We start from the raw sequence: 25,442 nt of genomic DNA, 5'->3' as shown, positions 1-25,442 counted from the left end.
AAAATTAATTCCTCCCAAGAAAGGGAAATAAATAAATAAATAATAAAAATAAAAAAGCAAAAGCAAATGAATTCTTCGTGGTCATGGTCAAACGAGGCCGGTGGTGCAGTTCAATTTTTCCTTCTCGGGGGATTGAGTGTGGAATTCGGGGTTTTAAAGGGCCTTGTTCTGTTTCAGTTGACAGACACGAGCAGCTTGTAAAAATTTTAATTGTGAAGCTTCGACAGCCACTTTTATTAGAGTTTATGGGGCTTTAAACATATCTTTTTTCATTAATTACTATTTACTACTCTACACTCCACATCTTATGTGGCAAATTAGATTCACGAACAAATAAACCGATTTTTGTCCCAACCCCTCCATCTCGATCCCGCTCGAAGGAAGCATGATGAGAGCTCGAAGAGAGAGAGGGGGGTCGAAGAGAAAGAGCTTGATGAGAGAGAGAGGTCGAAAATGATGAGTCTGACATAATAATAAACTATCAGATGGAGGATGAATAGTAATTTATGTATAGCAAATTTCAAACATTTACATTTATATGTTTAACTGCAAATTTATTAGTTAAAAAAAAAAGTATTTAAAAATTCAAGAAAATTGTAAGTCATGCTTCCATACTCAGAGAAAATCAATCAAAGGTATAATTTGAATCACTTATCATCACTAAAAAAAAAAAAAAAATCTACCTCACAAGTAAATAGTAATGAAATTCTATTCACCAACTTCATATACTCAATACAAAATCTTGCCTTTAAATATATGACATTCTCGTCAAATAATTTTATTATGAGCGACATGATTAAGTCACACACTTATAATTTTATTTGACTTTGATATCATTTGTGAAGATTTAATAAAACCCTTATAAAAACATAGGAGAAGTAAAGGTAAAAATTTTCCATTTTCAAGTAATATGAAAATCTATTCAACTGAGAGTATTGTTATATTTGTGACATCTAGAACATGCCAGGAGAGACAAACAGTTACCCACTTTTCCAAAAAAAAGGTCTATCTGCAATTGCCATGGGTAACTGCAGGGGAACCCTTGCCCCAGTGGCAAGTGAAACGACGCGTTTTGAATGAAACGAACAATTTTCTTTTTGTTTTTTTCCTTCACTCTATTTCGAAACTCACTCATTCAGACTTCGTCTCTTCATCTTCCTTCGTCTTCTCTGCATCTTCCCTTCACCTTCAACAATTTCACTCCGCCAATGATCCTTCGTCTTCAACAATTTTCCCTCCCAACGATTTCACTCTAATCTGTTGTTCGTACCTCCATTCCATTTCAAGAAGCTTCGGTTTACTCTAGTGATTTTGGTCTTCAACCATTTCAATCCCTTTAGCACGACAACATCTCTCTCCTTCGTCTTTGCAACCCCTTTGTCTCCCCTTCAAACTTACATAGACATAGTCACGCAGTGCGAGAGTGGTATTGAGTCTGCTTCTTCAGTACTACAATGACACAAAATATATACCCATCTTAATGAAATCTTCACACAACAGATCAAGAGTAAAACAAAACCATAAAAAAAACCAACAAAATGAAAAAATAAGTATGAGTTTGTAGAAATCAAAATGAGAAAACGAGTATGAGTTTGAGCAAAACAAATTAAAGAAACCAGACCCGAGTTCAAGCAGGTTTTTCTCTTCTAAACACGAAGACGACGAGGATGGCGGCGACGATCTCTCATTCTTCCAAACTCGAGGTCGAATAGAGCCGACCTTTTCTTCCCAGCTTTTCATCCCAGACCTGAGATCGATATGAGTTTTTCTTCCAAAACCTAGATGACGTGATCTCCAGTTCCCAGACCCAAGCGGCGAAATCTCTTTTTCCAGTTTAGAGATCGAGTAGAGCAGAGCATTTCTCCCCTTTTTCTAGACGACGCAACCTCCAACTTCCCTCTTCAACAATTTTCTCTCCGTTTTCGTTATGTTTTGTTTAAATTTTCATTTTTTTTAAACAATACATTAGCTGACGTGAGCCGGTTTCCTCACGATTACAAGAGCCGGTGGTATATATAAAAGCTGTTTCCAAAATTCAACTCATAAAAATGGATTAAATGAAAGTCAGTGTTGAATATTTGTTTGTTAAAAAGAAAGTTACTGATTTTTTAATTTCAGTGTATTAAGATAGATCATAGAAGGACTTGGTTATAAACTTTGAGAAATTAAAAAAAAAAAAAAAGTTTAAAATACAAAGAATATTTCTGTAAATAAATAAAGTTTTAAAAATAATATTTTTATATATAAAAAAAGAGAAAATATATTTACAACTATAAATTATATAACTATATCGAAATAAATAAATTATAGGATCCAAATATATATATATTTTTTAATAATATTCTTTACTTTTTTTTTAAAACCAACTACTTGATATTTACGAATTTGACAATTATATATGTAAAATTATTCATAGAAAACAAATAATAAAAAGTATGGTAGCGTTTGCTAGGTTTTCTCGTACCGTTTCCTGGAAACAAATTCCAACAGTCAGTGCGGGCTCATAGCAGAAGCATATCAAAAGAGCGAGCAAGAGAGCGAGAGAGCCTGAGAGAGATTGGGGAACCAAAATGAGGTTCAATTTCGACTTGTACGAGTCGGATATAGTGCAAAGGCGTTCCGTCACGCCCAAAGACGAAGTGCAATGGGTTCCTCTCCACAACCACCCCGTCTTCACCTCCACCGCCGCCCATGCGTCTATCGCCTCGTTTCCTGGGAACCTGGTGGCATGGGACGGTGCCTCCCGACTCTACTTCTGGGACTCGCACAACAATTGTCTCCACCGCATCTCCATTCGCCTGGGCGAGCCCGAACCCACTTCTGTTCTTGCTGCTTCGCCCTCTAAGGTTCTCTCTCTCTCTCTCTTTCTCTCTCTCCCTCAAATTTACAATTTTTACGCTCTTTTCCCCTGCTTTGCTAGTAAACGAAAGGTATAACTCAATTTGGTTTAAAATTTGATCTTCTTTTAGTTCTATATGTTGTTGCGGTAGTATTGCAGCCCAACTTGAGTGTCTGGGAAGTTGGGATAAATTCTTGAAGAGTTGAGTTGAGAATCATCGTTTTGGTGCTAAAATTGGATGGCTTAGTATCATCACATGAGCTAAGCAAGCATACAGGCTTTGAAAGTTGGCCTCTTTTATATTTATTTTGAACCCCTTCTTCTCCCTCATGCTCGAATGTTACATTCAATTCGGTTTCATTTTTTAGCTTGAAGTGCTTCGCTAATAATATCATTGATTAATAGGTATTGCAAGCAGATATGGAGCCCAACTTTGTAGTTCATAAAATCTCCATCAATAGGAATGGATCGGCACTACTGCTTGCCGGTTCAGAGCGTTTATACATCATGTACCTCTATGGGCATAATTCGTCTGAAGAGAATACAATAATTTGCAGGTACTAGCAACATGATGCCATTTTTGTCACATTTTCTGCATGTGGAGTGGGGCGTCTCTGGAAGCAACACCTGGTGAAATGTGACTTACTCTGGTTGACTAGTGACTGAATTTTATTTTCGCATCCAAGTTGGGGTGCACTTCTCTTTAGAATACAAACTTTTAAACCCTTCCGATCTGATTGTAACTCTTGATATGTCTGCACCGCCGCCCAAACCCACCCCCCCCCCCCCCCCCCCCCCCGCGGGCAGGGAAGTTTAACTTACGATATAATGGGTGTATTGATGTGTTATATTTTCAATTTTCTTGGTTATTTTCTTGGTCACTATAGTGTTTCCATCGAGAATATTCTTATTGTACCTTTTTTACAGGACTGTTACCGTCGGTTCACAAACCTATTCTGATGGCAGCAATGCCATACATATGCTACAGGTTTCATGGCACCCATATAGTGACACGCACCTGGGAATTCTTTCTTCTGATTCAGTTTTCAGGTATAAGTTACTTTTTATTTGTTTTGTTTCTTATTTTTTTGGGTTGGGTGGGGTGGGGGGAGGTTCTTATCAGGTTCTTAGTATAGGTGCCGGCATGCATGTTATTGCATCAAAACTATACTACATATTTGTAATGCCCCCACTGAAGGACCAAACCATATGGCCTGTACTCCAAAAAGACTAGTCAATGATACAATTGGAGTCCCATTGGAATCTTATAAAGAGCAAGAACTTCTTATTCCCAAGCAACGTGGGATCCCATACACCACCTATCCTTATCCTTATCATATAGGGTATAACAATCTACCACTTAAATTCCCGGGCCAGTCCTTCGTAGCTGGCATGGCTCAAGTCCCACATTTCTGGTTGGGATAAGCTCTGATACCATTTGTAACGCCTCAATGGAAGGCTCGAACCACATGACCTATACTCCAAAATGACTAGTTAATGATACAATTAGAGCCCCATTGGAACTTTATAAAGAGCAAAAACTTTTCCTTCCCAAGCAATGTGAGATCTCATACACCGCTTACCTTTATCCTTATCATATGGGGTATCACAATATTGATCGGTTAATGGGTTATTTTTGTAGGGGAGTATAGTATAATAATGAAATGTTCAAAACAAAATGGCCGCATCATATAAAAAAACCCAATTACTAACCTTCCATTTATTTCTTCTTTTTCAACACTCTCTAAGTCTCCGTTCCTTTGGGCAGCTTCTCTAGTTTTTAATGGGCTGAGTTTTTGTGATTTTGTTGTTTCTCTTTTTATTTTTTATTCCCAGTTAGGGGTTTCTCTCATATACTTTCTATTACTTGGACTATGCCTTTTGTTCTCTGATAAATTATTCGATTAGTTTTTTAAAAATAACCTTCCATGTGAAGTGTTATGCTGCTAATAATTTATGGGTTCTGTAAAAGATTTGTGGTTATATTAAGACTTATACACGAGAACCATTGGTTACTTCTTATCTGGTCTTACTGGTTTTTTTTTTTTTTTGATAAGTACTTATTGTTTTTTTTTTTTTTTCATTTTCTTTTAGAATCTTTGATTTGTCTTCAGATCTTGTGCTACCAGAGCAAGAATATTATTTGCAGCCTGTGGAACCAGGTCGATCCAGGAATGCCACATCAATCTGCCCTGTTGATTTTTCTTTTGGAGGTGATCACTTATGGGACAGGTTTAGCGTAAGTTCAGTTGAAACTCACAATGACATTGACTTTTTGAGACATTCTTAATGCATAAATTCCTGCTCCCCACTTATAAAAAAATAAATTCCCCCCCCCCTCCCCCCCCAAACCCCAAATTAATAAAACTGTGACCAATGTCAATAATACATTGGTGCACTTTTTACCTGAATCTGTCTTCTTTGTGTTTACTGTGTGCGCTCATTCACGGTAGGTTTGTTCACATCAATCTACTTCTAATATAGTCACCTTTTTTTTTCTCTCTCTATATTGTTTTTGCTGCTCTCATGCACGCACGTAACCCTTTCTCCGGCGCTTCTAGCCGGAGTTGATACTCTGTTTCTTGCACCTTTTCTTCGCTTTTTCTTCTTTTCTTAGTTTCTTTCTTCCTTTTCTGCTTCTGTTTTAGTACGGATGATGATGGGAGCTTTATGGTGGAGTCTAAAACCTTTAGCTTCAAGAAGGTGGCTGCTAATAGTTTTCGTATCACCGAGAGGAGCAGATGAATGGTTTTGTTTCTCTTCATTAATGGGACATCAGCTTCATGGGTGGCAAGGATGGTCGAGGAAGCTCTTGCTTCATGTCTATGCGAAGAGTTTTTCAGAAAGTTGAGGGTGGGCAATGGGTTTCTCATTCTCCAATGCCACAGGAATAGTAGGGGATGCTTTTTGTGCTTGGAGGAGTTTTGGAATGGTAGTAGGAGGGGCTTTCTGATTGTCCCTGAAGGTGAGAACTGAGAAGGGATGTGGCTGGGAAGGCTTTTCTTACCACCTCAAGAAGATAGTTGGCCTACGCTGGGGTGGGGTGGTTACAGAGAAGCCTCCTCCCTCAAAGGGTGTCTCTTATGCTTCTATTTTGAGGTCACTAGCAACCTCATTGGCATTAGGCAACTCTGCCATGGCATCGAGGGGTAAGGAGATTTGTGTTGCAGGGGACTTTCACTGTCTTGGGGGTAGTGGGATGCCCTTTGTTGAGTGTACAAAATTGGGGGAGGTGGAAGGTATTTTGTGGGTTGTCAGTGCACAGTTGTCTGGGGTATTTGAGGAAGTTTCAGTGTTGATGAATAAAGTGGATGCAAGACTTAGCTTGTTAATGGAGGTGGGAAATGGAGAAGGAGTTTCTGGTCTGGGCCAGGGCTTGAGGGGGCCCGTGTGCCCACAATGTGTGCAAAGGGGTGTCTGTGAGCCTGTGGGCCTCAGACCCAAGCCCATCAGGCCCACCAGGCTCGATCCTTTCTGGAGTGCCAAGGGGCTCTCTCGAGCCCAAGAGCCCCAGAGCCTGGGCCGTAAAGGCTCCCCTCTCGCAGTTGACCTAGCTACCTCACTGGTGACACATAACTCGCCAATGGTCATCGGCGAATCTACGGGAACCTTGAGGGCGCCACATACCATCATAGAGAAGGTGTCGATTGTAGAGATCGAGCCGACGTGCTCGACTGTGCCTCAGAAAGTGCCAATGGACTCGGTGACCTCGTCGGCGACACAGAATGAGCCGACGAGCTCGCCTGTGCCACAGAAAGTGCCGATGCCCTCACCCGCTTGCACCCTGGACTCGGGGACCTCGCTCACGACACAGAGCGAGCTGATGACCTCGTCTGTGTCTCAGAAAGTGCAGATGGCCTCATCCAGGCCTCTGGCTAATAGTATGGCCTCAGCTGGGGAATTTATTTGCTTGGAGGCTTTGACCTCTACTAGGTTGCCTTGGGTTGATTCTGGTCCCTCCTCAACTCTCAGATGTTCTCTTTAGGGCTCAAGGATTGCCTTCTTCATCTGATCTTTTGGAGACCCCTTAAATGGTTCTGTGCACTGTGGAAGAAGGGGATGATGAGTCATCGTATGAAGGGATTCTCTCAGACAATGAGTCTTCACACGGTTATGATCTACAGCTAGTTTGCAAGGAGTTTGGAGTTGACATGGATCTGGGGGATCCTGGAGACGTACCTAGTCCTTTATGCTCGCTGCCACCAGTGCCTTCATGGGCTGGTTTACAATTTGATTAGGTATTACAAAAGGTTGATGTTCTTCGTCACTACCTTGGGATTTCATGCAACGGTTATGAGGACCAATTTAAAGCTCTCCTCATTGCCATAGAAGCAGGACAACCACATCTTGCCAAATCTGCCGGAAAAAAAGATAAGGAGCTCAAGAGGCTTGCTTGCTTCGTTAATTATAATGCAAGGGAAGGAAGTGCGAGCAGGGGAAGACACAATGATAGGGTGAACCTCGGTGCTCCATGAAGCCCAAGATCTTTTCATGGAATGTTCGGGGCTTGAATGACCCAAGCAAGTGCCTTAGAATAAAGAACTTATTATGGGAATGAAAGGCAGATGTGATTTGTTTGCAAGAGACTAAGTTGAAATATATTGACAGGCACTTAATAAGAAGCTTGTGGAATTGTCCTTACGTGAGATGGACCACCCTTGTCTCTAAGGGTGCTTCAGGGGGCATATTAGTGTTGTGGGATAAGAGAGTAGTTAATTTGGTGGAGGATTTCGTTGGCAGATTTTCGGTAGCTTGCTCTTTCTCAAATGTAGAAGATGGTTTCGAGTGGGGGTTCTTAGGTGTTTACAGGCCAAATCTTGACAGCAAAAGACAACTCATTTGGGATGAAATTGCTGGTTTGTGTAGTTGATGGGATATCCCGTGGTGTATTGGAGGCGATTTCAATGTCACTTGGTTCCTGAGTGAAAGATCAGGGGATTCTAGCATGGGCTCAGCCATGGCTGATTTTTCTGCACTTATTTTGAGATGAAATTGGTTGACCTACCTTTGGCAGGGGGAGATTTCACTTGGTTTAACAGGAGAGCTTGGTCTAGGTTGGACAGGTTCATTGTCTCTTCCTCCTGGTTCACTTCCCCAACCTTTGCCAAAAAAGGCTCTCCAGACTTTGCTCCGATCACTTCCCCCTCTTATTAGATTGTGGGGGTCTTCACGGGGGACGGAGATATTTTAAATTCGAGAATATGTGGTTGAAGGCTAACGGGTTCTTGGAGAAAGTCAAATCGTGGTGGGACTCTTTATCAACTCACGGGCACCCCTAGCTTTATTTTGGCTGGAAAGCTAAAGCTTTGAAAAATGATCGAAGGAAATGGAATTTGGAAGTCTTTGGGAATATTAATGACCAGCGTTTTACTCTCTCTCAGGAGCCGCAACAACTTGATGTCAAAGAAGTGGGGGGGACTCTTTCAGAGGACAACAAAGCAAGGAAAATGGTAGTAGTAGCAGAGCTGGAAAAAATCACCCTTATGGAGGAGATCTCTTGGAGACAAAAATCTCAGGCCCTTTGGTTGAAGGAAGGGGACAGGAGCACAAAGATTTTCCATAGAGTTGCAAATTCCCATCGTAGAAACAATGCCATTGAGGTCCTTCATTCGGAAGGCAGGGTTTTGACAGATAGTGTTGAGATAAAAAATCACATTGTTCACTTTTATGACAAGCTTTTAATGGAGCAATATCAATGGAGGCCCAAGGTAAACAAACTAGATTTCGATTCAATTGATCAAGCAAGTGCGGGCTTGGTTGGAGAGGTCCTTCGAGGAGGACGAGGTGCTTAGTGTGCTTAAAGGGATGGCCAAAGATAAAGCACCGTGCCCCAATGGCTTCACAATGGCTTTCTTTCAAACTTATTGGAACATTATCAAGGAGGATCTCATGAAGGTTTTTCTCGAATTTCACTCTTTTATGAAATTTGAAAGAAGTCTAAACGCCACTTTCATCGCCCTTATCCCAAAAAGGGTGAGGTTGGTGGAGGTGCATGATTTCCGGCCCATAAGTTTGGTGAATGGGGTCTATAAGATTATCTCAAAAGTTCTTGCGAAGCGACTAAGTGAGGTTATGGGGAAGATCATCTCGAAGTCACAAAGTGTTTTTGTTAAAGGAAGACAAATTCTAGACTCTGTTCTTATTGCTGACAAATGCTTGGAGTCTAGAGTTAGAAGTGGCACCCCAAGTCTCTTGTAAATTGGATATGGAGAAAGCATTTGATCATGTCAATTGGGATTTCTTGTTGTATATTCTTGGTAGGCACGGTTTCGGGGAAAGATGATGTCAGTGGATAAAACATTGCATCACAACTGGTAGTTTCTCCACTTTGATCAATGGTACCCCCGAAGGCTTCTTTCGCAGTTCTCAGGGATTGAGACAAGGGGACGGTTTATCTCCTTAATTATTCATTTTAGTGATGGATGTATTGAGTAGAATGTTGGAGGGGGTGGTGGATAGGGGTTTCATCTTGGGCTTCTCGGTGGGTAGTTCCTTGCATGAAGGTATATTAGTAGCTCATCTACTTTTCGCCAATGATACGTTGATTTTTTGTGACTTAGACCTCGACCAGATTCGCTCCTTGAAAGCCCTCCTTCTTTGTTTTGAAGCTGTCTCCGGCCTCAGAGTGAACTTATCAAAGTCCCAATTAGTTCCAGTTGGCTTGGTTAATAATCTAAGTGAAGTGGCTGCCATCTTGGGTTGCAAGGTGTCATTCTTGCCTATGAAGCACCTGGGACTTCCATTGGGGGCTCCTCACAAATCTAAGGCAATGTGGGATGTGATTGTTGAGAAAATCGAATGCAAACTGGCAGGTTGGAAGAGAATTTACTTGTCTAAAGGCGGCTGAACCACGCTTATTAAGAGCACACTTTCTAATCTTCCAACATACTTTTTATCCTTATTCCCTTTGCCTGCAGGGGTGGCAAATAGACCGGAGAAGATCTTACGTGACTTCTTGTGGGGAGGGCTAGAAGATGAGAAAAAATTCCATTTGATGAAATGGAATAGAGTTTGCACCCCTTTGGCTTGCGGTGGATTGGGGATTAGAAAATTGAGAATCTTCAATAAGGCTTTACTTGGAAAGTGGTTATGGCGGTATCATCAAGAAGGGGACGCTCTTTGGAGAAGCATCATCGATAATAAATACGAGAGCATTTGGGGAGATTGGTGCTCTAATGCAGTAAGAGGGGCTTACGGGGTGGGTGTTTGGAAATACATTCTGAATGGATGGGAAGACTTACTCAGTAATTTCAAACTTGAGGTGGGAAGGGGCACGCGAATAAGGTTTTGGCATGATATTTGGTGTGGCGATGTGGCCTTGGAAAATGTTTTCCCCTCTCTTTTTAGGATTGTGTCAGACAAGGATGCTTCCGTGGCTGATAATATGAGCATTTCTGCTAATTCTCTTCATTGGTCTGTGAGTTTTTCTAGAGCTGTTCAAGATTAGGAGGTGAACAACATTGTTGATTTCTACAATGTTTTATACGCGCTGAAAGTGCAAGCAGGTAGGGAAGACAAACTACGATGGATACACACCGGGAACAAGAAATTTTCAGTCCGCTCTTATTACAAGTTTTTGACGGTTTATCCCTCCAATGCCTTTCCTTGGAAGAGCATTTGGAGGAGCAATGCACCCCTCAAAGTTGCCTTTTTTGGCTGGTTGGCATCCCATGAGAAGATATTGACTGTTGATGAGCTGAAGCAAGGCCTTTACTTAACCAATTGGTGCTTCATGTGCAAACACAGCAGCGAATCAGCAGACTATCTACTTCTCCACTGCGAAGTAGTCAAGGCTTTATGGGACGACATCTTCACTAGGCTTGGTATTGCATGGGTTATGCCAAGGAGGGTATTGGATTTATTGTCATGTTGGAGAGGGATTTGGGGCAACTGTCACATTGCAGCTGTTTGGAAGATGGTGCCTCTATGCTTAATGCGGCGCACATGGATTGAAAGAAATGGTTGATGTTTTGAAAATAGGGAACGCTCTCTGGATAGCTTTAGGGCCTTTTTCTATCACACTTTGTTGCTTTGGGCCTCTTCTACTATATTGAATGGAGTGAATTTTAATGACTTTTATGCTACTTTCCGTAGCGTGTAGTTTGTAACTAGGCTTTTTCTTGTATACTTCCTATGTACATGGACATTGCCTTTTTATGTGGATTAATAAAACTTCTTACTTATATAAAAAAAAAAAATACACTACGCTTTGTGTTTACTTGTAAAAACATTACTATGCTTTGTGTTTGCTTGCAATTGTCTCTGAACAATTGCAAATGACATTCCATGGAAATCAAACCATTCCGTTCTTCCTGCGGCTCAGCTGATATTTTCTGGAAATTAAGAATAATGTCCACGTTTAAATGCTGTTTCTTGCACTTCTTGACTTAGTAAATCTGGATTTGAACTATTTTCATATAATCTTCCATGAATTAATCTTTTTTGTTGCAATAGATTTTGCGATTAGCAGTTTAATCTGTAGTCGTTTTTCTCATCCATTGGTTTTCACTTTTTTGTGATTGTGCAGGTTTTTGTTTTATACACCGATGGTGCAATTTACATCCTCTGCCCAGTTGTTCCATTTGGAAGGTAATGATAACTTATGATCTGCCTGTTCTGTTTTTTTCCTTGATATTTTAGAGTTACTTCTTGAGAGAGTTATTGATTGATACGTCAATGATAAAGATTCAATCTGAAGAGACCTATTTTGCTCATTACTATTGGAGTCGCATGTCATGGAGGAAGCTGGATGCATCGTTTTATGATCCACCCGGATTCCTTATTCAGTGTATTGATTGTTCAATAAGGCTGCATTGTCTTGATGGCTTGCTGAAAGTTTATTCTGAGCGTTGCTTGTTGGCTGACTATATTTATTGAATGAGTATGTTTGAAATTTTATTTATTTATTTATTTATTTTTAAAATTTCTACAGTTTCTACAAGTGGGAATCTATACTTGAGATACACACAGATGCTCATACATTTGGGCTGCAATCGGCCAATTCAACAGCCGTTAGCAATTCTAATGTAGCAATTTCTTGGCTGGAAGCAACATTTCCTGAGTTTGTGGACTCAGAATCAGAAGGGGGAGATCTTTCTATGCTAAGAGCTCATCCTTATGCTTTATTTGATGCATCACTTTCCTTGCAGGTAACTATACTTTCTTGCCAATGTGATCTGGTACTTGCCCATGTTCCATAGATGTTCTGAGATGTGTAAATTACTTACGTGAAGCCAGATATGGGATATGTAACTCACTTTTCATGGTTGCCTATATCTGTAGATGATTGTCATATACCTATTGGATATGCCACAGAAGTGGAAGATTTGAAGTTTCTGTTTCTAAAATGTGGGATTTTTTTATTTGTGGATGAATCATCCATTATACTTAGTATTGCTCTGTGTAACATTGGGAGATTTAGAGAAATTTGCTGGGTTGAGCCGATCTGACATCTAGACACATTTACCTAGTATGTGCTGAAGTCTGTCTAAATCTGTACTTACACTCAAGTTAGCATGGAATAGTGATGCTCAAATGTGTAATTGACTAGTGGTAACATAGTTCATCGAGTTTTACCACTTGAAATTTGGCCTTGTTTATTACACATTTCCGTGAAGCCAACATTCTTATTTTGTTGTATTTAATAGGGTCCACTGCGGAAAGTAGGTCATGGTGGAGATGAAGATTCAGCAGTTCGGGGTGCAGAATGCGAAGGCCGTGCTGTCAGTTTTCTTTATAATATAGTAAGCAAGGACTCCATTTTGGTAACTGCCTGGAGTGGTGGGCAACTGCAAATTGATGCACTAGCTGATGAAATTCAGCCGGTCTGGAGTGTTGGTAGCCCACCTCATCTTCGTGTTGATTCAAATGACCATATTCTTGGTGTTGCTATGATATGTGAATCCTTCAAAGGGAAGCTTCCTGTAGTGAAGCTTGATCAACCACTTGATCATACTGTTTGGTTGGGCCATCCACCCCCTCTGTTGAGACTGGCTATAGTGGATTTAGCTCTGCCAAGAAAAACAAATAGTGGTTCTCTTATCATGCTGTTTGTTGATCCCCTTATGCCGGAAAGACTGTTTTGCCTTCACGATGGAGGAATTGATTCAATAGTGTTGCATTTTCTCCCATTTACATGTCAGTCTACTGGCAAGGATGAGACCATGAGAACACCCTCTGTGCATCCTGTTCTAAGTACATGCCAGGGGGAAACCTCCATGCAGTATCCGCTTTGTGGTTTTGTATCTTTATCAGATTCTTTTGGATATTCATGGATTGTTGGAGTCACTCTTTCTCAAGAATGTGTTGTGCTAGAGATGAAAACTTGGAATCTTTTGCTGCCTATTCATATTGATATTGAGAAGAAATCCATTAGCTCAGAAGAACAGGAGGAGAGAGATATTCCGTATATTATAAGCAAAGAACTCCTCATTGGACCTAAGGCTATTCTTCTTCCACAGGCCTCACCAAATCTTCGTTCTGTTGCTGCTGATTCTATCGAAGGTCGGCAAACTCTTCATCAGTACTTCAAGCTTTTTCATGAAAATTATGTGGAGTATGCACATAAGGTGAGAACATACCAAACAGGGTATATTTACAATAGGACCTCTTCATATATGGTTACTCTTTCGGTCATTGCAGGAGATAATAAGTTCCCTTTTTTTCTTTCTTTTTCTCAGCTAACATAATTAGCTTTCAAGATCTCACTTTTTCATTTTTAACTTTTGTGCGCGTTAGGCGAGATCTTGGGCAAAATGCTGAAAACACATAAGAATTTGCCCATTCATGAACTAAGCATCTTCCCAAAGTTTGTTTGGCTTTAAACCAGCTGGAAAAAAAGTCCCAAAAGTTGGATGAACTATCATGGGTTAAAGTTTGACTCCTTTCAGAGAGAGTAAATATTTGTAAGTAGTCAATAAAGCAGTCCCATGTTTTCAGCAGAATCTGCTTTTAGGGTAGCCTAAATGATCATACAGATTTATAACAGCGTTTAATGCATCAGTGGAGTATATCCAGTATTGTGAAAATACGTTTGCTTTCTCAGTTCCGTAATCCTGAGGCTTACGATTTTAGGAATGTCCATCACTGTCATGCATTGCTCATACCTAGTAATAACTTGATCTGCCTAGAAGACGAACAGCAGACTACCTACTAGATTGTTGTGAATTTAAGATGATATCATATCAACATTTTACCCCTATTTTGCTAGGTTCACTTTGAGATCAAGCATCATGGGCCTCACTTGAAGAGAATAATCGATGACCAGCACAGACGTTTAGTTGAGGCACAGCAGAAGCTTCAGAAAGTTGCAGATAAGCACTCAAGGTTGGAGGAGAGGATTGATCGAGCAATCCAGCTGCACAATTTTCTGGAGCTGCGCTTGCAAGGGTTGAGAAACTTGCCTGGGGCTCACAAAAGACCACTGTCGAGGGCAGAGCGTCAGTTCAAATCTGAGCTTGGTAATGAACTTCTTGTCCATTATAAATACTGTGGTGAAATCCTTTGAAAGAAAAAGTTTTGCAACAATACAAATTTTCCTAGCATGGTAGCTCAATATTATTGCTCATATAATTCAATTGACCATGATTGACTAAATGCTTATCAAGATTATTCGTAACGTGATCTTGTAGACATCATTATGATTTTGCATTTTGCTTGCACTTTATCTACATAAACTGTTATCGCTATGTAGACCACTACACAGGAGTTGAATTGGATGCCTTACACACATCCATTGATGCTTTGGCTGCGAGGCTAAGAAGGCATACACAATCTCCAAAGGATAACATATCAAATCGACAAAGACAAATATCAGCGAAGAAGGATTTTGGCCATGATACCCACATCTCCCAGCTGAAATCCTCGCTCGAGAAGCTTTCACTTGTCAATAGTGAGAATACAAAAAAAGCAAAGCTCGTGGAGGCTGCGTTAAAAAGCCGGGAAAGCAGCAGATTCTGAAATCTACCGTTTCAGTGATTGCGAAGATGAATTATAGTGGCCGTTCTCTGCCTTTGGTGCTTGGGTGGTTTGCACTTTACATGGCGGATTACCTGGCGATTGAAATACCCTTCTAGTGAGTATGAAGAAGAATTACTGGAGCCACTTCTGGGTCTTTCGAGCTTCGGTGGTTTGCACTTTGCATAACAATCGCCTGGCGACTGCGTACCCATTTAACTTTCTGCAAACCCTGGCCCCCGGCCCCGCCCCATGGGCATGCCAGGTGGGTACGAGCAGTTCGAGAGATAGTTCTTTGCATGTTCTGCGAGGTAGATGATATGAGTCTGCATAGTATGTCTTATGGGTGATATTTTGACATGCACTTCTTGGGAGAACTGGTGGCACTACGTCTTTGTGCTACAATTCCTGGGTCTTTACTGCTGAGTGATGTCAATCTCTTCCCATTGCTAACATGAAAGAAACATAATTGCAAAATGATGATTTATATGGAACATTACTAGTACTGATCATTGCCCTTAAAACGTAATTTCCGAGTTCACATTTTTAAGGCTTCTGAGTTTTTTTTTTTTTTCAACATAATTCTATGAATAATTCTATGAATAGTAATGAAATGGTTTAAGCTAAAATGTTTTATTAGATTTTGGAAAAAGAGGTAATAAAAATTGAATAAAAATATTATAAAATTAAAAGGTTGTTTGAATATAATTTTTTAATATAATTTTTATTTTGAAATTTGAAAAAGTTGTATTGATTTTTGTAATTTGTTTTGTAATTTATAAAAACTATAATGATTAAGTAATGACTAGATGAAAATGTTAAAAAATTTAAAATTGAAAAATATTTTGAATTTGAGTAATCTGGGAGGAAATTTTGAGAATTTCTCTCTTAATCTCCCAGATACTAGTTTCCAGACCAATCCAAAAGAACATATTAATATTTACTTTTACAACAAAGTTTGCGTACAAGCGAGAGCAACTTATGAATTGGGAGCTGGAATCTGAAGCACAAGGTGTGAAATATATCCGCACATATCGGGTGTTCTTAAAGACTTTGTGTTCTAAAGGTTTCTTGCAATTGAATGTATGAGGATAAAAATAATACGCAGCCATTGATACAGCTGCTGTAAGTAAACAACATTTTGAACAAAATTAATTTACATCGGCTACTAATCGAATTATTTGATTTTATTTCCTACTGACACGACGAGAGAGGGATTACACCCCTCTTGGCTCTTACAAATTGCATCTCTTTTTAATTTTTCCTGATCTTTTACTCTTTACACAACTTGGACACATGATTTCGACGCTGCACGTTGATCGGATACCGCTTCTGCGTCCTGGTGGTTGGGAAGAAAACCAACTTATCCTCTTCAGCAGGAACCCAACTGCATTCCCAATGACGACAAATGCATTATATAAATGGATAATAGAACGCGAATCATAAAGATAATATTGTATGAATGCCAATTGTTCACTAGTCCACTAACCTCAAACGAGTGACTAGGTGGTGCAGGAAGACGGAGAGCTCCACTCTAGCAAGCTCATAGCCAGGGCACAGCCGCGGTCCTCCTCCAAATGGCGTAAACACATTCCCTGCGCTTGTTGTTCCCGAATTCTCCTGTTTAGATACACATATTCAAAATCGTGACGATTCTTTTAATTAGGAGCAGCTAAAACACAAGACATGTACATGCAGAGTGTGAGAGATTTGAAGGACAGTCAACAGAGAGTAGTTACCTGCCATCTCCATGGATTAAAAGAGCGAGCATCTTTGAAGTGGTCACGGTCCAAATGTACAGCCCGAAATGATGCAAAAACCTTCCATCCTTTAGGAATTGTATAACCTGTTCCAATGAGATAAATACACCGTCTTACCCTTGATCTGTATATAAAATTATCCTTGACTTTTCAGGAATTCCTTACCCTTTATATGGATGTCTGTCATTGCTCTCCTGAATATCCCACCAATTATGTTTGCGACCCGCAGAGTTTCGTTAACAACCTTGAAATCACAAGGGGGGGGGAAAAAAAAAAAAAGAACATCTCAGCAAGGCAACCACATCAAAATCAAGCTTTTGCCATCTGTAGTGATGTTGGGTTCATTAAACCATGTACTTACACATTGAGTGAATGGCATAGACTTGTAATCACTCCATTCAAGAGTCTCGTTCTCACTCTTCTTTGCTCTAATTTGATCGTGCTCTTCCTGCCATACACACCATACGCATCAACCAATTAGACAACTACACAAAATGGTAAGGATTTGGCACAAACTGTACAACACATGGGGTTGGTTTTTTCATATAATTTTCTGGCTTTATAGAATTTGGATAAACGTAAACAAAAAAGGTCAACCTGCTGCATTAAAGCCCCACACGCTACCTCTAGTTTTTTGAGCCGAAGCTATATCTGATTAAAACCATTTCGAGTGCCGAGGAAAAGTATATATATACCTTAGAAGAGTATTTAAGCCCATTTAATGTTGTGTTAAAAGCCAACATGGACCATGTGGGCGTTGGTGTTCCTAATGACTCCAGAGAGAGAGAGAGAGAGAGAGAGAGAGGGTTTAAGCCCATTTTTAATGTTCAGTAATAGAAGCCGAGTGGACAATGCGGTATCCCTAATGACTTGGTGGGTACCACTGACTGGCCCCACCCCTCAACGATTCAAAAGAGAATCCAAAGGTGACGCTTCAACCATCAAGTGTGCGCACAGATACCAAAAACAATCCTAGGAATATAGAGAGGGGCACGCTAGGGTGGTGACTCTATGACCTCATCTTCCTTCCCTTTTCACCGTCTGATCATTTTACAGACCTCGAACTCTGAACCACACGATTTCCGATGACACATAGAGACCGTGGAATCTTCGGTGCGAGAAATACCCCTCATACAGTTGCACGTGGGGGACTCTGTGGTCAAAGACCATGTGTAATCAGAATCTGACACGTCTAAGCGCATCTTGAGACGTACAGTTTTGGAAGAAAGACCATCATTTTGTCCGTTGGTTTCGACGATTTTTTCTTTTAAAAAATATTTACCCACGACATTTTATATAAAATATTGTACAACAATATATTAAATAAAAGATATTTTTATAAAATTATATTACTCTTATAAAATATTTTATAAAAATATTTTTTATTTAATATATTATTATATAATATATTATATAAAATATTGTGATATATCATTATTTTTTTTTTCCTATTACTTTGACTTTACGGTCTGCACCTTGCCTTCTACTTTTGACCATGTAATTACACTTCCCGGCAAACGCAATTTATAAATCCTATTTTAATTTTTTTAAAAGATACTTTACTGCCTACTGGAAGAAAAGGGCTCTCTTATCACAAACATTTATCTACTTTATATATTGGAATGGTTCGACGCAGTCTATCCTCAAAATGTAGCAAACTTGAGAGGGCAGGGTGATCATACTACACAACAATATATGAAATTAATTACCTTTTGAGTGAGGCATAAAGTTTCGGTTTTTGCCAAAAAGTTGAGACATGTACAAACCAAAAAGTAAAAAATAAAAATAGAGAAAGGTTAAAGACGTACGTGCGTGCTCAAGTACTACTGATCTCATTTGTCAATGACAAACAGTAAAACAAACCATGAGATCTTACCCACATATCGGTAGTAAACGCGTCCAATGTGGACGGATGAGGATTTTCAGATAATGAAAATGAGGTTCCTATCGAGTTAGGCAACTCTATCACTTTGGCAGTGGGGCCTAGGTCTACTAGGAGACAGAATTATTGACCAAATATAAAACAAGCAAAAAATAAATATAAAAAAAGGAGCACGTGACGGCACGAGGGCAGAGAGAGAGAGGTATACAAAATTACAAACCTTGAGCTGAGCAAGAGCTAGAGGTGTCTCAGTCAGAAACTTAACGGCGAGAGTAATAATAGTTGAGGTTGTTTCATAGCCGGCGACAAGCAGAGCCAGCAAGAAATCTACAATATGCTCGTCGGAGAATCCGTAGTCTCCGGCCAAGAGGGTTTCCAACATGTCTTTCTTCTTCTCTCCCGCTTCGCTCTGTTTCCTTCTTTGCTTCACTATCAAGCTCAATGCCTCTGCTACCTTAGTTCTGGCCTTCATAACGGAATAGCAAAAACAAACTTAATAGGGATGATTAAGAGAGGAAAAAAAATGTCGTTTATTTGCTAGCTAGGAAAACCTTAGTATAAGAAAACAAAACTCGATCATGCAGTTTTCTCGACAACGTAAAAGCTAAACGGCAATAAAATCCATTGTACATAAGTGAGAGAAACAATATACTTTGATGGCTCTGCTGTAAGTTGTCGAGAAGATAGGCAAAGCAACGGTGAAGAAGCCTTCAATGACTAGAACGTACTCCTTCCTCAGACTTTCAGTCCATTCCCCTGGATCAAAGCTCATCAGCTGCTTCACCGTTAACTCAAATGTTATCTGCAACGGGGGAAAAAAGAAGCGGTCTCTTATATAACCTAAAACAAGCCTCTTGAGAGGTTATTATGAAAATTAATGAACTTATCCAACAAAAGAAAAAAAAAAAAAAAACTATGATGATGATGAGAGAGAGAGAGAGAGAGAATAGCATATTCCAAGTGTGCATATGATATGATGACCTAAAGAGAATTGAGTTTTAGCAGTAAACTTTTACACACCAACGTGCACAGGCACGTATGCATGTCACCCACTAGACATGGAATCTTAATCGCCCCTACTTCTTTAACACGAAGTATGACACACGCCATTAATTAGACAAATTAAGAGGGAAGAATGTCTTTGCTCAATTATTACTAACCCGAGCCAAGGTAAAGTGCTGAGAAACTCTAATGTGCGACACAGGACCCCTAGCCTGAAGCCTGAACCGTGGTAACATCAGACCAAACAGAACCGAGTCGACTCAATGAACATTTTGGCAATATGTTTCTTCTTCTTTTTTTTTTTTTTTTAAATTTCCTCGGTGAAAAAATGAATTAGTCCCGAATGCTAATTACATTAAAATTGATTTCACCTTCTTGGCCTCCTCCATGAGAAAGATCCGACCGTTCCAAGAATCCAAATTGAGCCGGACCAACCGGTCTATATCGACCAAAAGATGGTCCCTGATGTTCGACGAGTTGGCGAAGCTCACGGTGAGAGAGTGCATTCTTTTGTGAAGGCTACCCTTCATGAGCAACAGAGAGTGCCTTCCCAGCAAGTTCGATATCGAGGCCGGGTAGCTACACTCAAAAAGCTTCCCTTCGTTCATCAAGATGAACCTGTTCGTCTCTGGGTCGGCGGAGAATACGGTGGGCTCGCCGAAAACGTGGGTCGTGAATATGGGTCCGAACCGTTTCACCCGCTCGTCGATGAACGGCTCAGGATTCTCGGTCTTGTAAGCCGAAATAAGTTGCAGAGTCTCCCCGATGAAAGGGAGGCCGAGGTTTCCTGGTGGCAGCATCCGCCTCCGGCACCGAGAGGCACGGAACAGGAAGAAGAAAGGGAGAGAAGCGAGAGTAACACAAAGAAGCAGACAAACAAAGGCCGCCATGAAGTTTACGGACAAGGCCGCTGAGATTGGATCAAGGAAATCAATGGAGGTAATCCATGAGCCTGTGAAATGTGAATGCAGGGTTTTACGGGGAGAGAGTGAAGGGCAGAGAGAGATCAGACGGACGGGGGATCTTAATATCTTATATCCTTTTTGTTCGTACAGATCAACTTGTACATATATATATATATATCTATATATATATATATCTGCTAATTTAGTTCATTTACTACTAAATTAAGATTGGTTTTTTTGAATAAAAAATTGATTAACATTGAAAATATAATAGATAGAATGGAGATTTCCAATAAACATGGAAAAAAAAATGACGTTTAAAATGGAAGAATTAAAGCGAAAAAAGGAGGTGACAGTTCCGAGTCCCTGTTCGGGATCATAAGTTTGTTGAAATGACGAGTTTGAGGTTAAAAATTTTCTAAAGATGTCTCGGATGAATATAACAAACAATATTTTTTATAACATTTTATACAATTATATTTTAAATAAAAAATATTTTTATAAAATATCTTATAAAAATAACATAATTTTATAAAAATATCTTCATTTTATAATATTAGTATGTAATATATTATACAATATATTATATGTATATCATTACTCATATAACAATAATTCCGTTGAAATCCCAATTCAAATAGACATAACTAGCAAGTCAAATATAGGACTTTTTCAAAGCTGTTCCAACTTCCATTATATTGTAATTACTATTTTTAAAATGAAATAATTTTAATTTTATTGAGAAATATGTATTAATGTGTCCGGATGCTACACGGTACGTACTAGAAGAGTATGCGATCTGTCAAAAGGGGGGAGAAAGTCGTAAGTCGTCGATCGGAATTAAACCCGTGTCTGGGTCGATATAGATTTTCGTATCTCATGACAACCTTTTTTCAGCAGAAACTTTTCCTCCCCTTTCTGTCTCTGATCAGATAAGTCTTTGGAGAAATAAATTGAAAAATAATTATATATATGGAGGCCAAAGGGTAAAAGAATTCCAAGGAAATGCGCGCACCGAGGAGCTTTTAATGAACCCAAGTATGATTATATTTTTCCTTTTTTAAGTTTTATACATTAATCGGAATTGATCAGGATCGAGTTTATGATCAGATCAGTGTATCAAAGAAAAGATGAGGAAAAGCTAGCTTTTTTCTGATGATCTTGATCATATATATATATATATATGTATATATAGATGATCAAGCTAGCCCTAATTACTTTTGATGCAAATTAATTAATTAATTAAAGCTAGGTTTGATATATTAATTAGCATGGGTAGGTAGATGATCAATTAATTAAGCAGATGCATGGAGTCGAGCCCCAGGCAAGGCAATTACTAGTTAGCTAGCTGGGTGAGATCCCACGTACAAATGAAGCTTCTAATTTAGAATTATAAGTAGTAGTACTGGACGGTATATATAAAGCAATTGATCATCCATGCAGCTTAACAACCGGACACGTGTTGATCATGAATAATAAGGAATATGGTTCAATAATAGGGATGGGATTTTAATATGAGTTTTATGAAAGCAAGCATGTTCGTGGATCCACATGATGGTCCCCATAAGGGACATTAAGCTTTCCACCCACTGGACAGCCCCATAAGAATTATGATCCCCAAGTAGCACCCACACCACCTTTTTGCTATTGCAATAATTAGATCGATCGATGAGAGGGAATCATCATATCTCATGTCTACGTCTCTGCCTGCCCTCTCCAAACCTTTTTTAATCGCTTCACTAATTTCGCTCTACACATCAGATCGATCATGATACCATATAAAATTCTATTTCTTAATTAAAAACCCATTAGCATCGATCAATATTAATTAATGTTACGTCCGTCTCATGATCACCATCTTTAAATTAATTTAAAGAAAGGATTTATAATTATAATGGAGGTGTATATATATATATATATGTACATTAATCAATTAATATTAATCCTAGGTAGGTAGGTTGGTCGTTTCCAGACAATTTAATTACAACCATCGATCATTAGTGGGTTTCGACATATATAATTAATTAATTATAATTCTGCGATGATTATAATTTGATGCATGCTGGATTATGGGATCAGTACTTTGAAGTCTAACCCGTATTTTGTCAAGTTTACCGCGCGCATCACACCTCATGATCTCCAGCTAGCCTACGGATTCTTGACAGTTAATGTATTATATATGGGTTCTTGATCATGATCCTCCGGCCAAAACAATAATTTCGATTAAGAATCACTATGATTTGTTGCTCTTTTTTTGTTAAGGGTATAATTACGTACCACTGTTGGCCCTGCTAGCTAATTGTAACGAAGAGCCCGTCCAAAGCATATTGTCCAAGTGCGAATTGACCAGTACGGCGTCTGCCAAATGAGGAATTAGCTGTAATTAGGTGTTATCTACGTCCATTTTTTTCAGGGCCCATATAAATAATGTCCACTTTAGCAACACGATTGATCACTGTAACAGCCGAACGTGCACTTAACCGATCGAGAGAACAGCCTGATGAGATTTATGGGAATCCAACTAGTTGCGGTACGTACGGGTCCGTGCTCTATCTGATGTATCTTGATCAAGCTGCTAGTTAGGCATGGCAAAAGATGAGATTTATGGCTAGCTAGCTAGGTTGAACACGAAAGCAATATCTTTTTTCTTTTTTTGAAAGCAATATATCTTTTAATATGGCACATTCATTCATGAATTGAAAGCTATTTATCGTGGAAAAAATCATGCAAGCTGTGTGTGGTCAATTTGTTTTTGTGCAAAGAAGAGGACGTTGCTCGTCGTTGTTCATGTGGGACATGATGATCAACATTTGATATCGATAATATCTATGTACATGCAAGCTTGCCGACACTATTTTTCCCCGAGAGATCAGAGAGAGAGATAATTATCCAGAATATATATATATATATAAATTTATATATATAGTTTTTTGTTCTGTTTTGTAACTGAGAATTGATAAGGGATCGTTGAAATGATCATGAGAAACATTCGAGATCCTTTATTTTAATTTTCCGGCACCGTCGTGGCACCACAATGCCAGCCGGTTGTATATGAGTTGGTTAGATTTTGTGGTGCACAAATGTGCCGGTCAAAATCTCATCAATTCTTAGACCCATTTATTTCTCTGTAAAGTGGGACCAGAGACCGATTCATGCCAATTAATTTCAAGCTTACCTAAAGTTCGTCAAGGCCGGTTTAAACTGCGATAAAAATGGCATCGCACTTTCCTCTATGTACCCGATAGAAGGCTATATCTTCTTCTTTGAGATAAGAAAAGGATATATAGCAACCACATGCATGATATCAATTGGCATTTTTTCTATCGCGTGATCTCTCTCTCTCTCTCTCTCTCTCTCTCTCGGTAATTACATTTTTTACAAAGTAGAACCTATATATGATACATCCTCTCGCTCTTGGACAGCAACGTACATTATTCACGACTAACGTTGGTGCCAAAGGCTAGGGGAGGCCGTCAATATCTATTTCATTATCATCCGTTAGTATCCCTTAATTTCGATTTCCTTCTGTAATTTTTTTTTTTTTTTTTTTTTTTTTTTGGTAGAGCTTCTTTTTTACGACATATATAGTAGCTTTCAAGCTGAGCCTGATGTAATTTGTTCCTAAGCGGACTCAAATACCATGTTTATTTGGATTTATATATAATACATGTTCAGGTACGTGGCATGCATGCATCCATTTGCGATTTCTCAATCATCAAGCACTAGCGTTGGACAGACAATAAAAATAAAAATGAAATAATTTAATTTGTTGCCACTCCTCATGCGATAATGTCTGCCGATGCATGCCAATAATTGCCCAATCATGATCCTTTCATTGATCCGTTTTAAGCTATTCAATGGATCGATCACGATGTCGATCGATTTCCTATTCTACGTTTGAGTTGCCAGTACTCATGCATGTTGCATGCACCACATATATATAGCCAGGCAAACGAAGAATTTCCTAGTGTTTCATGATGAAAGATTCATTTCTTTAATCTCTAATATTGATATCATCGGAAGAATGAAACTTAAACAATCTCGTTTTAAGATTCTGATCAAAAGAGATTATTTAATATTTAACATCTATCTGACTGGAATATTTTATTCCCACTATATTATATAGTACTTACGTACATGAGTGACTAATATAGTTTTATTTTTTTGATTTATTGTATCGATTTTTTTGGGCGGTTTGTCCTCTATTCTTCATAATCATGTGTAATTGGAACGTTGGGTCAGATGTGATGGCACTCAGAAGGTACCTTTATATCTATATATATATAAAAGGGTACTTTTTTTAATAAGATCAAGCCTTCGGCCTGGTTCCATTAAAAATAAAATCGAGCCCTGTATAAAAATTTTATGTACGAAATTCGCCATTAGAGCACTAGTCTCGTTGGATTAGTTAAAGTTAAAGGACTTTTTTTTATGAATATAAGATAAATTTAATTTTTGGCTATTTTATTCACATAAACTTTCACATTAGAATAACTATTTTTTCATTATATAATAATAAAATAATATAAGATGAATTTGATTTTAATTATTCACATCAAATCTTCACATTAGATTATATATTTATTCATTATATAGTAATGAATAACTAATCATTTCAAAAATATTTAATTTTTTTAATTATTAATTTTTTTAATTTTATCATATTTTATTATTCTACCTATTATATATTAATTAATAATCATATTCTTATTAAATTAATATATCACTAACTCAAATTAATATATCAATTGTGATAAAATATGTGATAGAAAGAAAGGGAGAGAGAAATAATTAATCAAATATGTATTTGATGTATGTACAGTAACTTTCAAATTTAGAAAAACATTTGAAAGTCACTGTAGCTAAATTCCAAATATTTAGAATTTGGCTAATCTAATGTGAGTATATTTTGCTCTCTAATAGCTAAATACTCATTGAATTTAACTTTTACTAATCCAATGAGAGTGCTCTAAGTATACTAGCATTGGATTAGCTAGCTATATAAAAAATTTAGCTAATATTTTATTTTTTAATTTTTGGCTAATTACTAAAAAGTTGAACTCCACATTGAATTAATCATTGCACTCTATATAATAATA

General features: G+C 38.6%; 2 protein-coding genes and 1 long non-coding RNA gene across 5 annotated transcripts; 1 reads left to right on the top strand and 2 right to left on the bottom strand.

Moving 5' to 3' along the window:
- Positions 1–130: 130 nt before the first annotated feature.
- On the bottom strand, positions 131–25,182 carry LOC121250667. The gene is made up of 3 exons (XR_005937833.1): positions 25,170–25,182; positions 21,012–21,021; positions 131–263 (listed from the first exon to the last, which is right to left on the bottom strand). It is a non-coding gene; the product is annotated as an uncharacterized LOC121250667 (long non-coding RNA).
- Positions 2,435–15,323, top strand: LOC121250630 (nuclear pore complex protein NUP88). Of its 2 annotated transcripts, XM_041149805.1 has the most exons (9): positions 2,435–2,846; positions 3,245–3,396; positions 3,767–3,889; positions 4,934–5,078; positions 11,367–11,428; positions 11,772–11,988; positions 12,487–13,407; positions 14,049–14,298; positions 14,532–15,323. In XM_041149805.1, the coding sequence occupies exons 1-9, from the start codon at positions 2,571–2,573 to the stop codon at positions 14,795–14,797; spliced, it is 2,412 nt and encodes an 803-aa protein (XP_041005739.1). In that variant the 5' UTR covers positions 2,435–2,570; the 3' UTR covers positions 14,798–15,323. The 2 variants fall into 2 exon arrangements, with proteins under 2 accessions (XP_041005739.1, XP_041005748.1); XM_041149814.1 differs by lacking the exon at positions 2,435–2,846 and having other exon boundaries at positions 3,257–3,396; positions 4,954–5,078.
- On the bottom strand, positions 15,879–20,491 carry LOC121250644 (cytochrome P450 90A1). Of its 2 annotated transcripts, none has more exons than XM_041149825.1 (8): positions 19,810–20,491; positions 19,089–19,238; positions 18,657–18,902; positions 16,916–17,002; positions 16,720–16,798; positions 16,534–16,640; positions 16,284–16,414; positions 15,879–16,181 (listed from the first exon to the last, which is right to left on the bottom strand). In XM_041149825.1, exons 1-8 carry the CDS (start codon positions 20,326–20,328, stop codon positions 16,067–16,069), a joined length of 1,434 nt encoding a protein of 477 aa, XP_041005759.1. In that variant the 5' UTR covers positions 20,329–20,491; the 3' UTR covers positions 15,879–16,066. The 2 variants fall into 2 exon arrangements, with proteins under 2 accessions (XP_041005759.1, XP_041005767.1); XM_041149833.1 differs by lacking the exon at positions 19,810–20,491 and adding an exon at positions 19,597–19,719.
- Positions 25,183–25,442: the final 260 nt, after the last annotated feature.

This window comes from Juglans microcarpa x Juglans regia, chromosome 1D, assembly GCF_004785595.1.
Source record: "Juglans microcarpa x Juglans regia isolate MS1-56 chromosome 1D, Jm3101_v1.0, whole genome shotgun sequence".
NCBI lineage: Eukaryota > Viridiplantae > Streptophyta > Magnoliopsida > Fagales > Juglandaceae > Juglans > Juglans microcarpa x Juglans regia.
The sequence above is the reverse complement of the archived record's forward strand: the minus strand, read 5'-3'. Positions and strand labels throughout refer to the sequence as shown.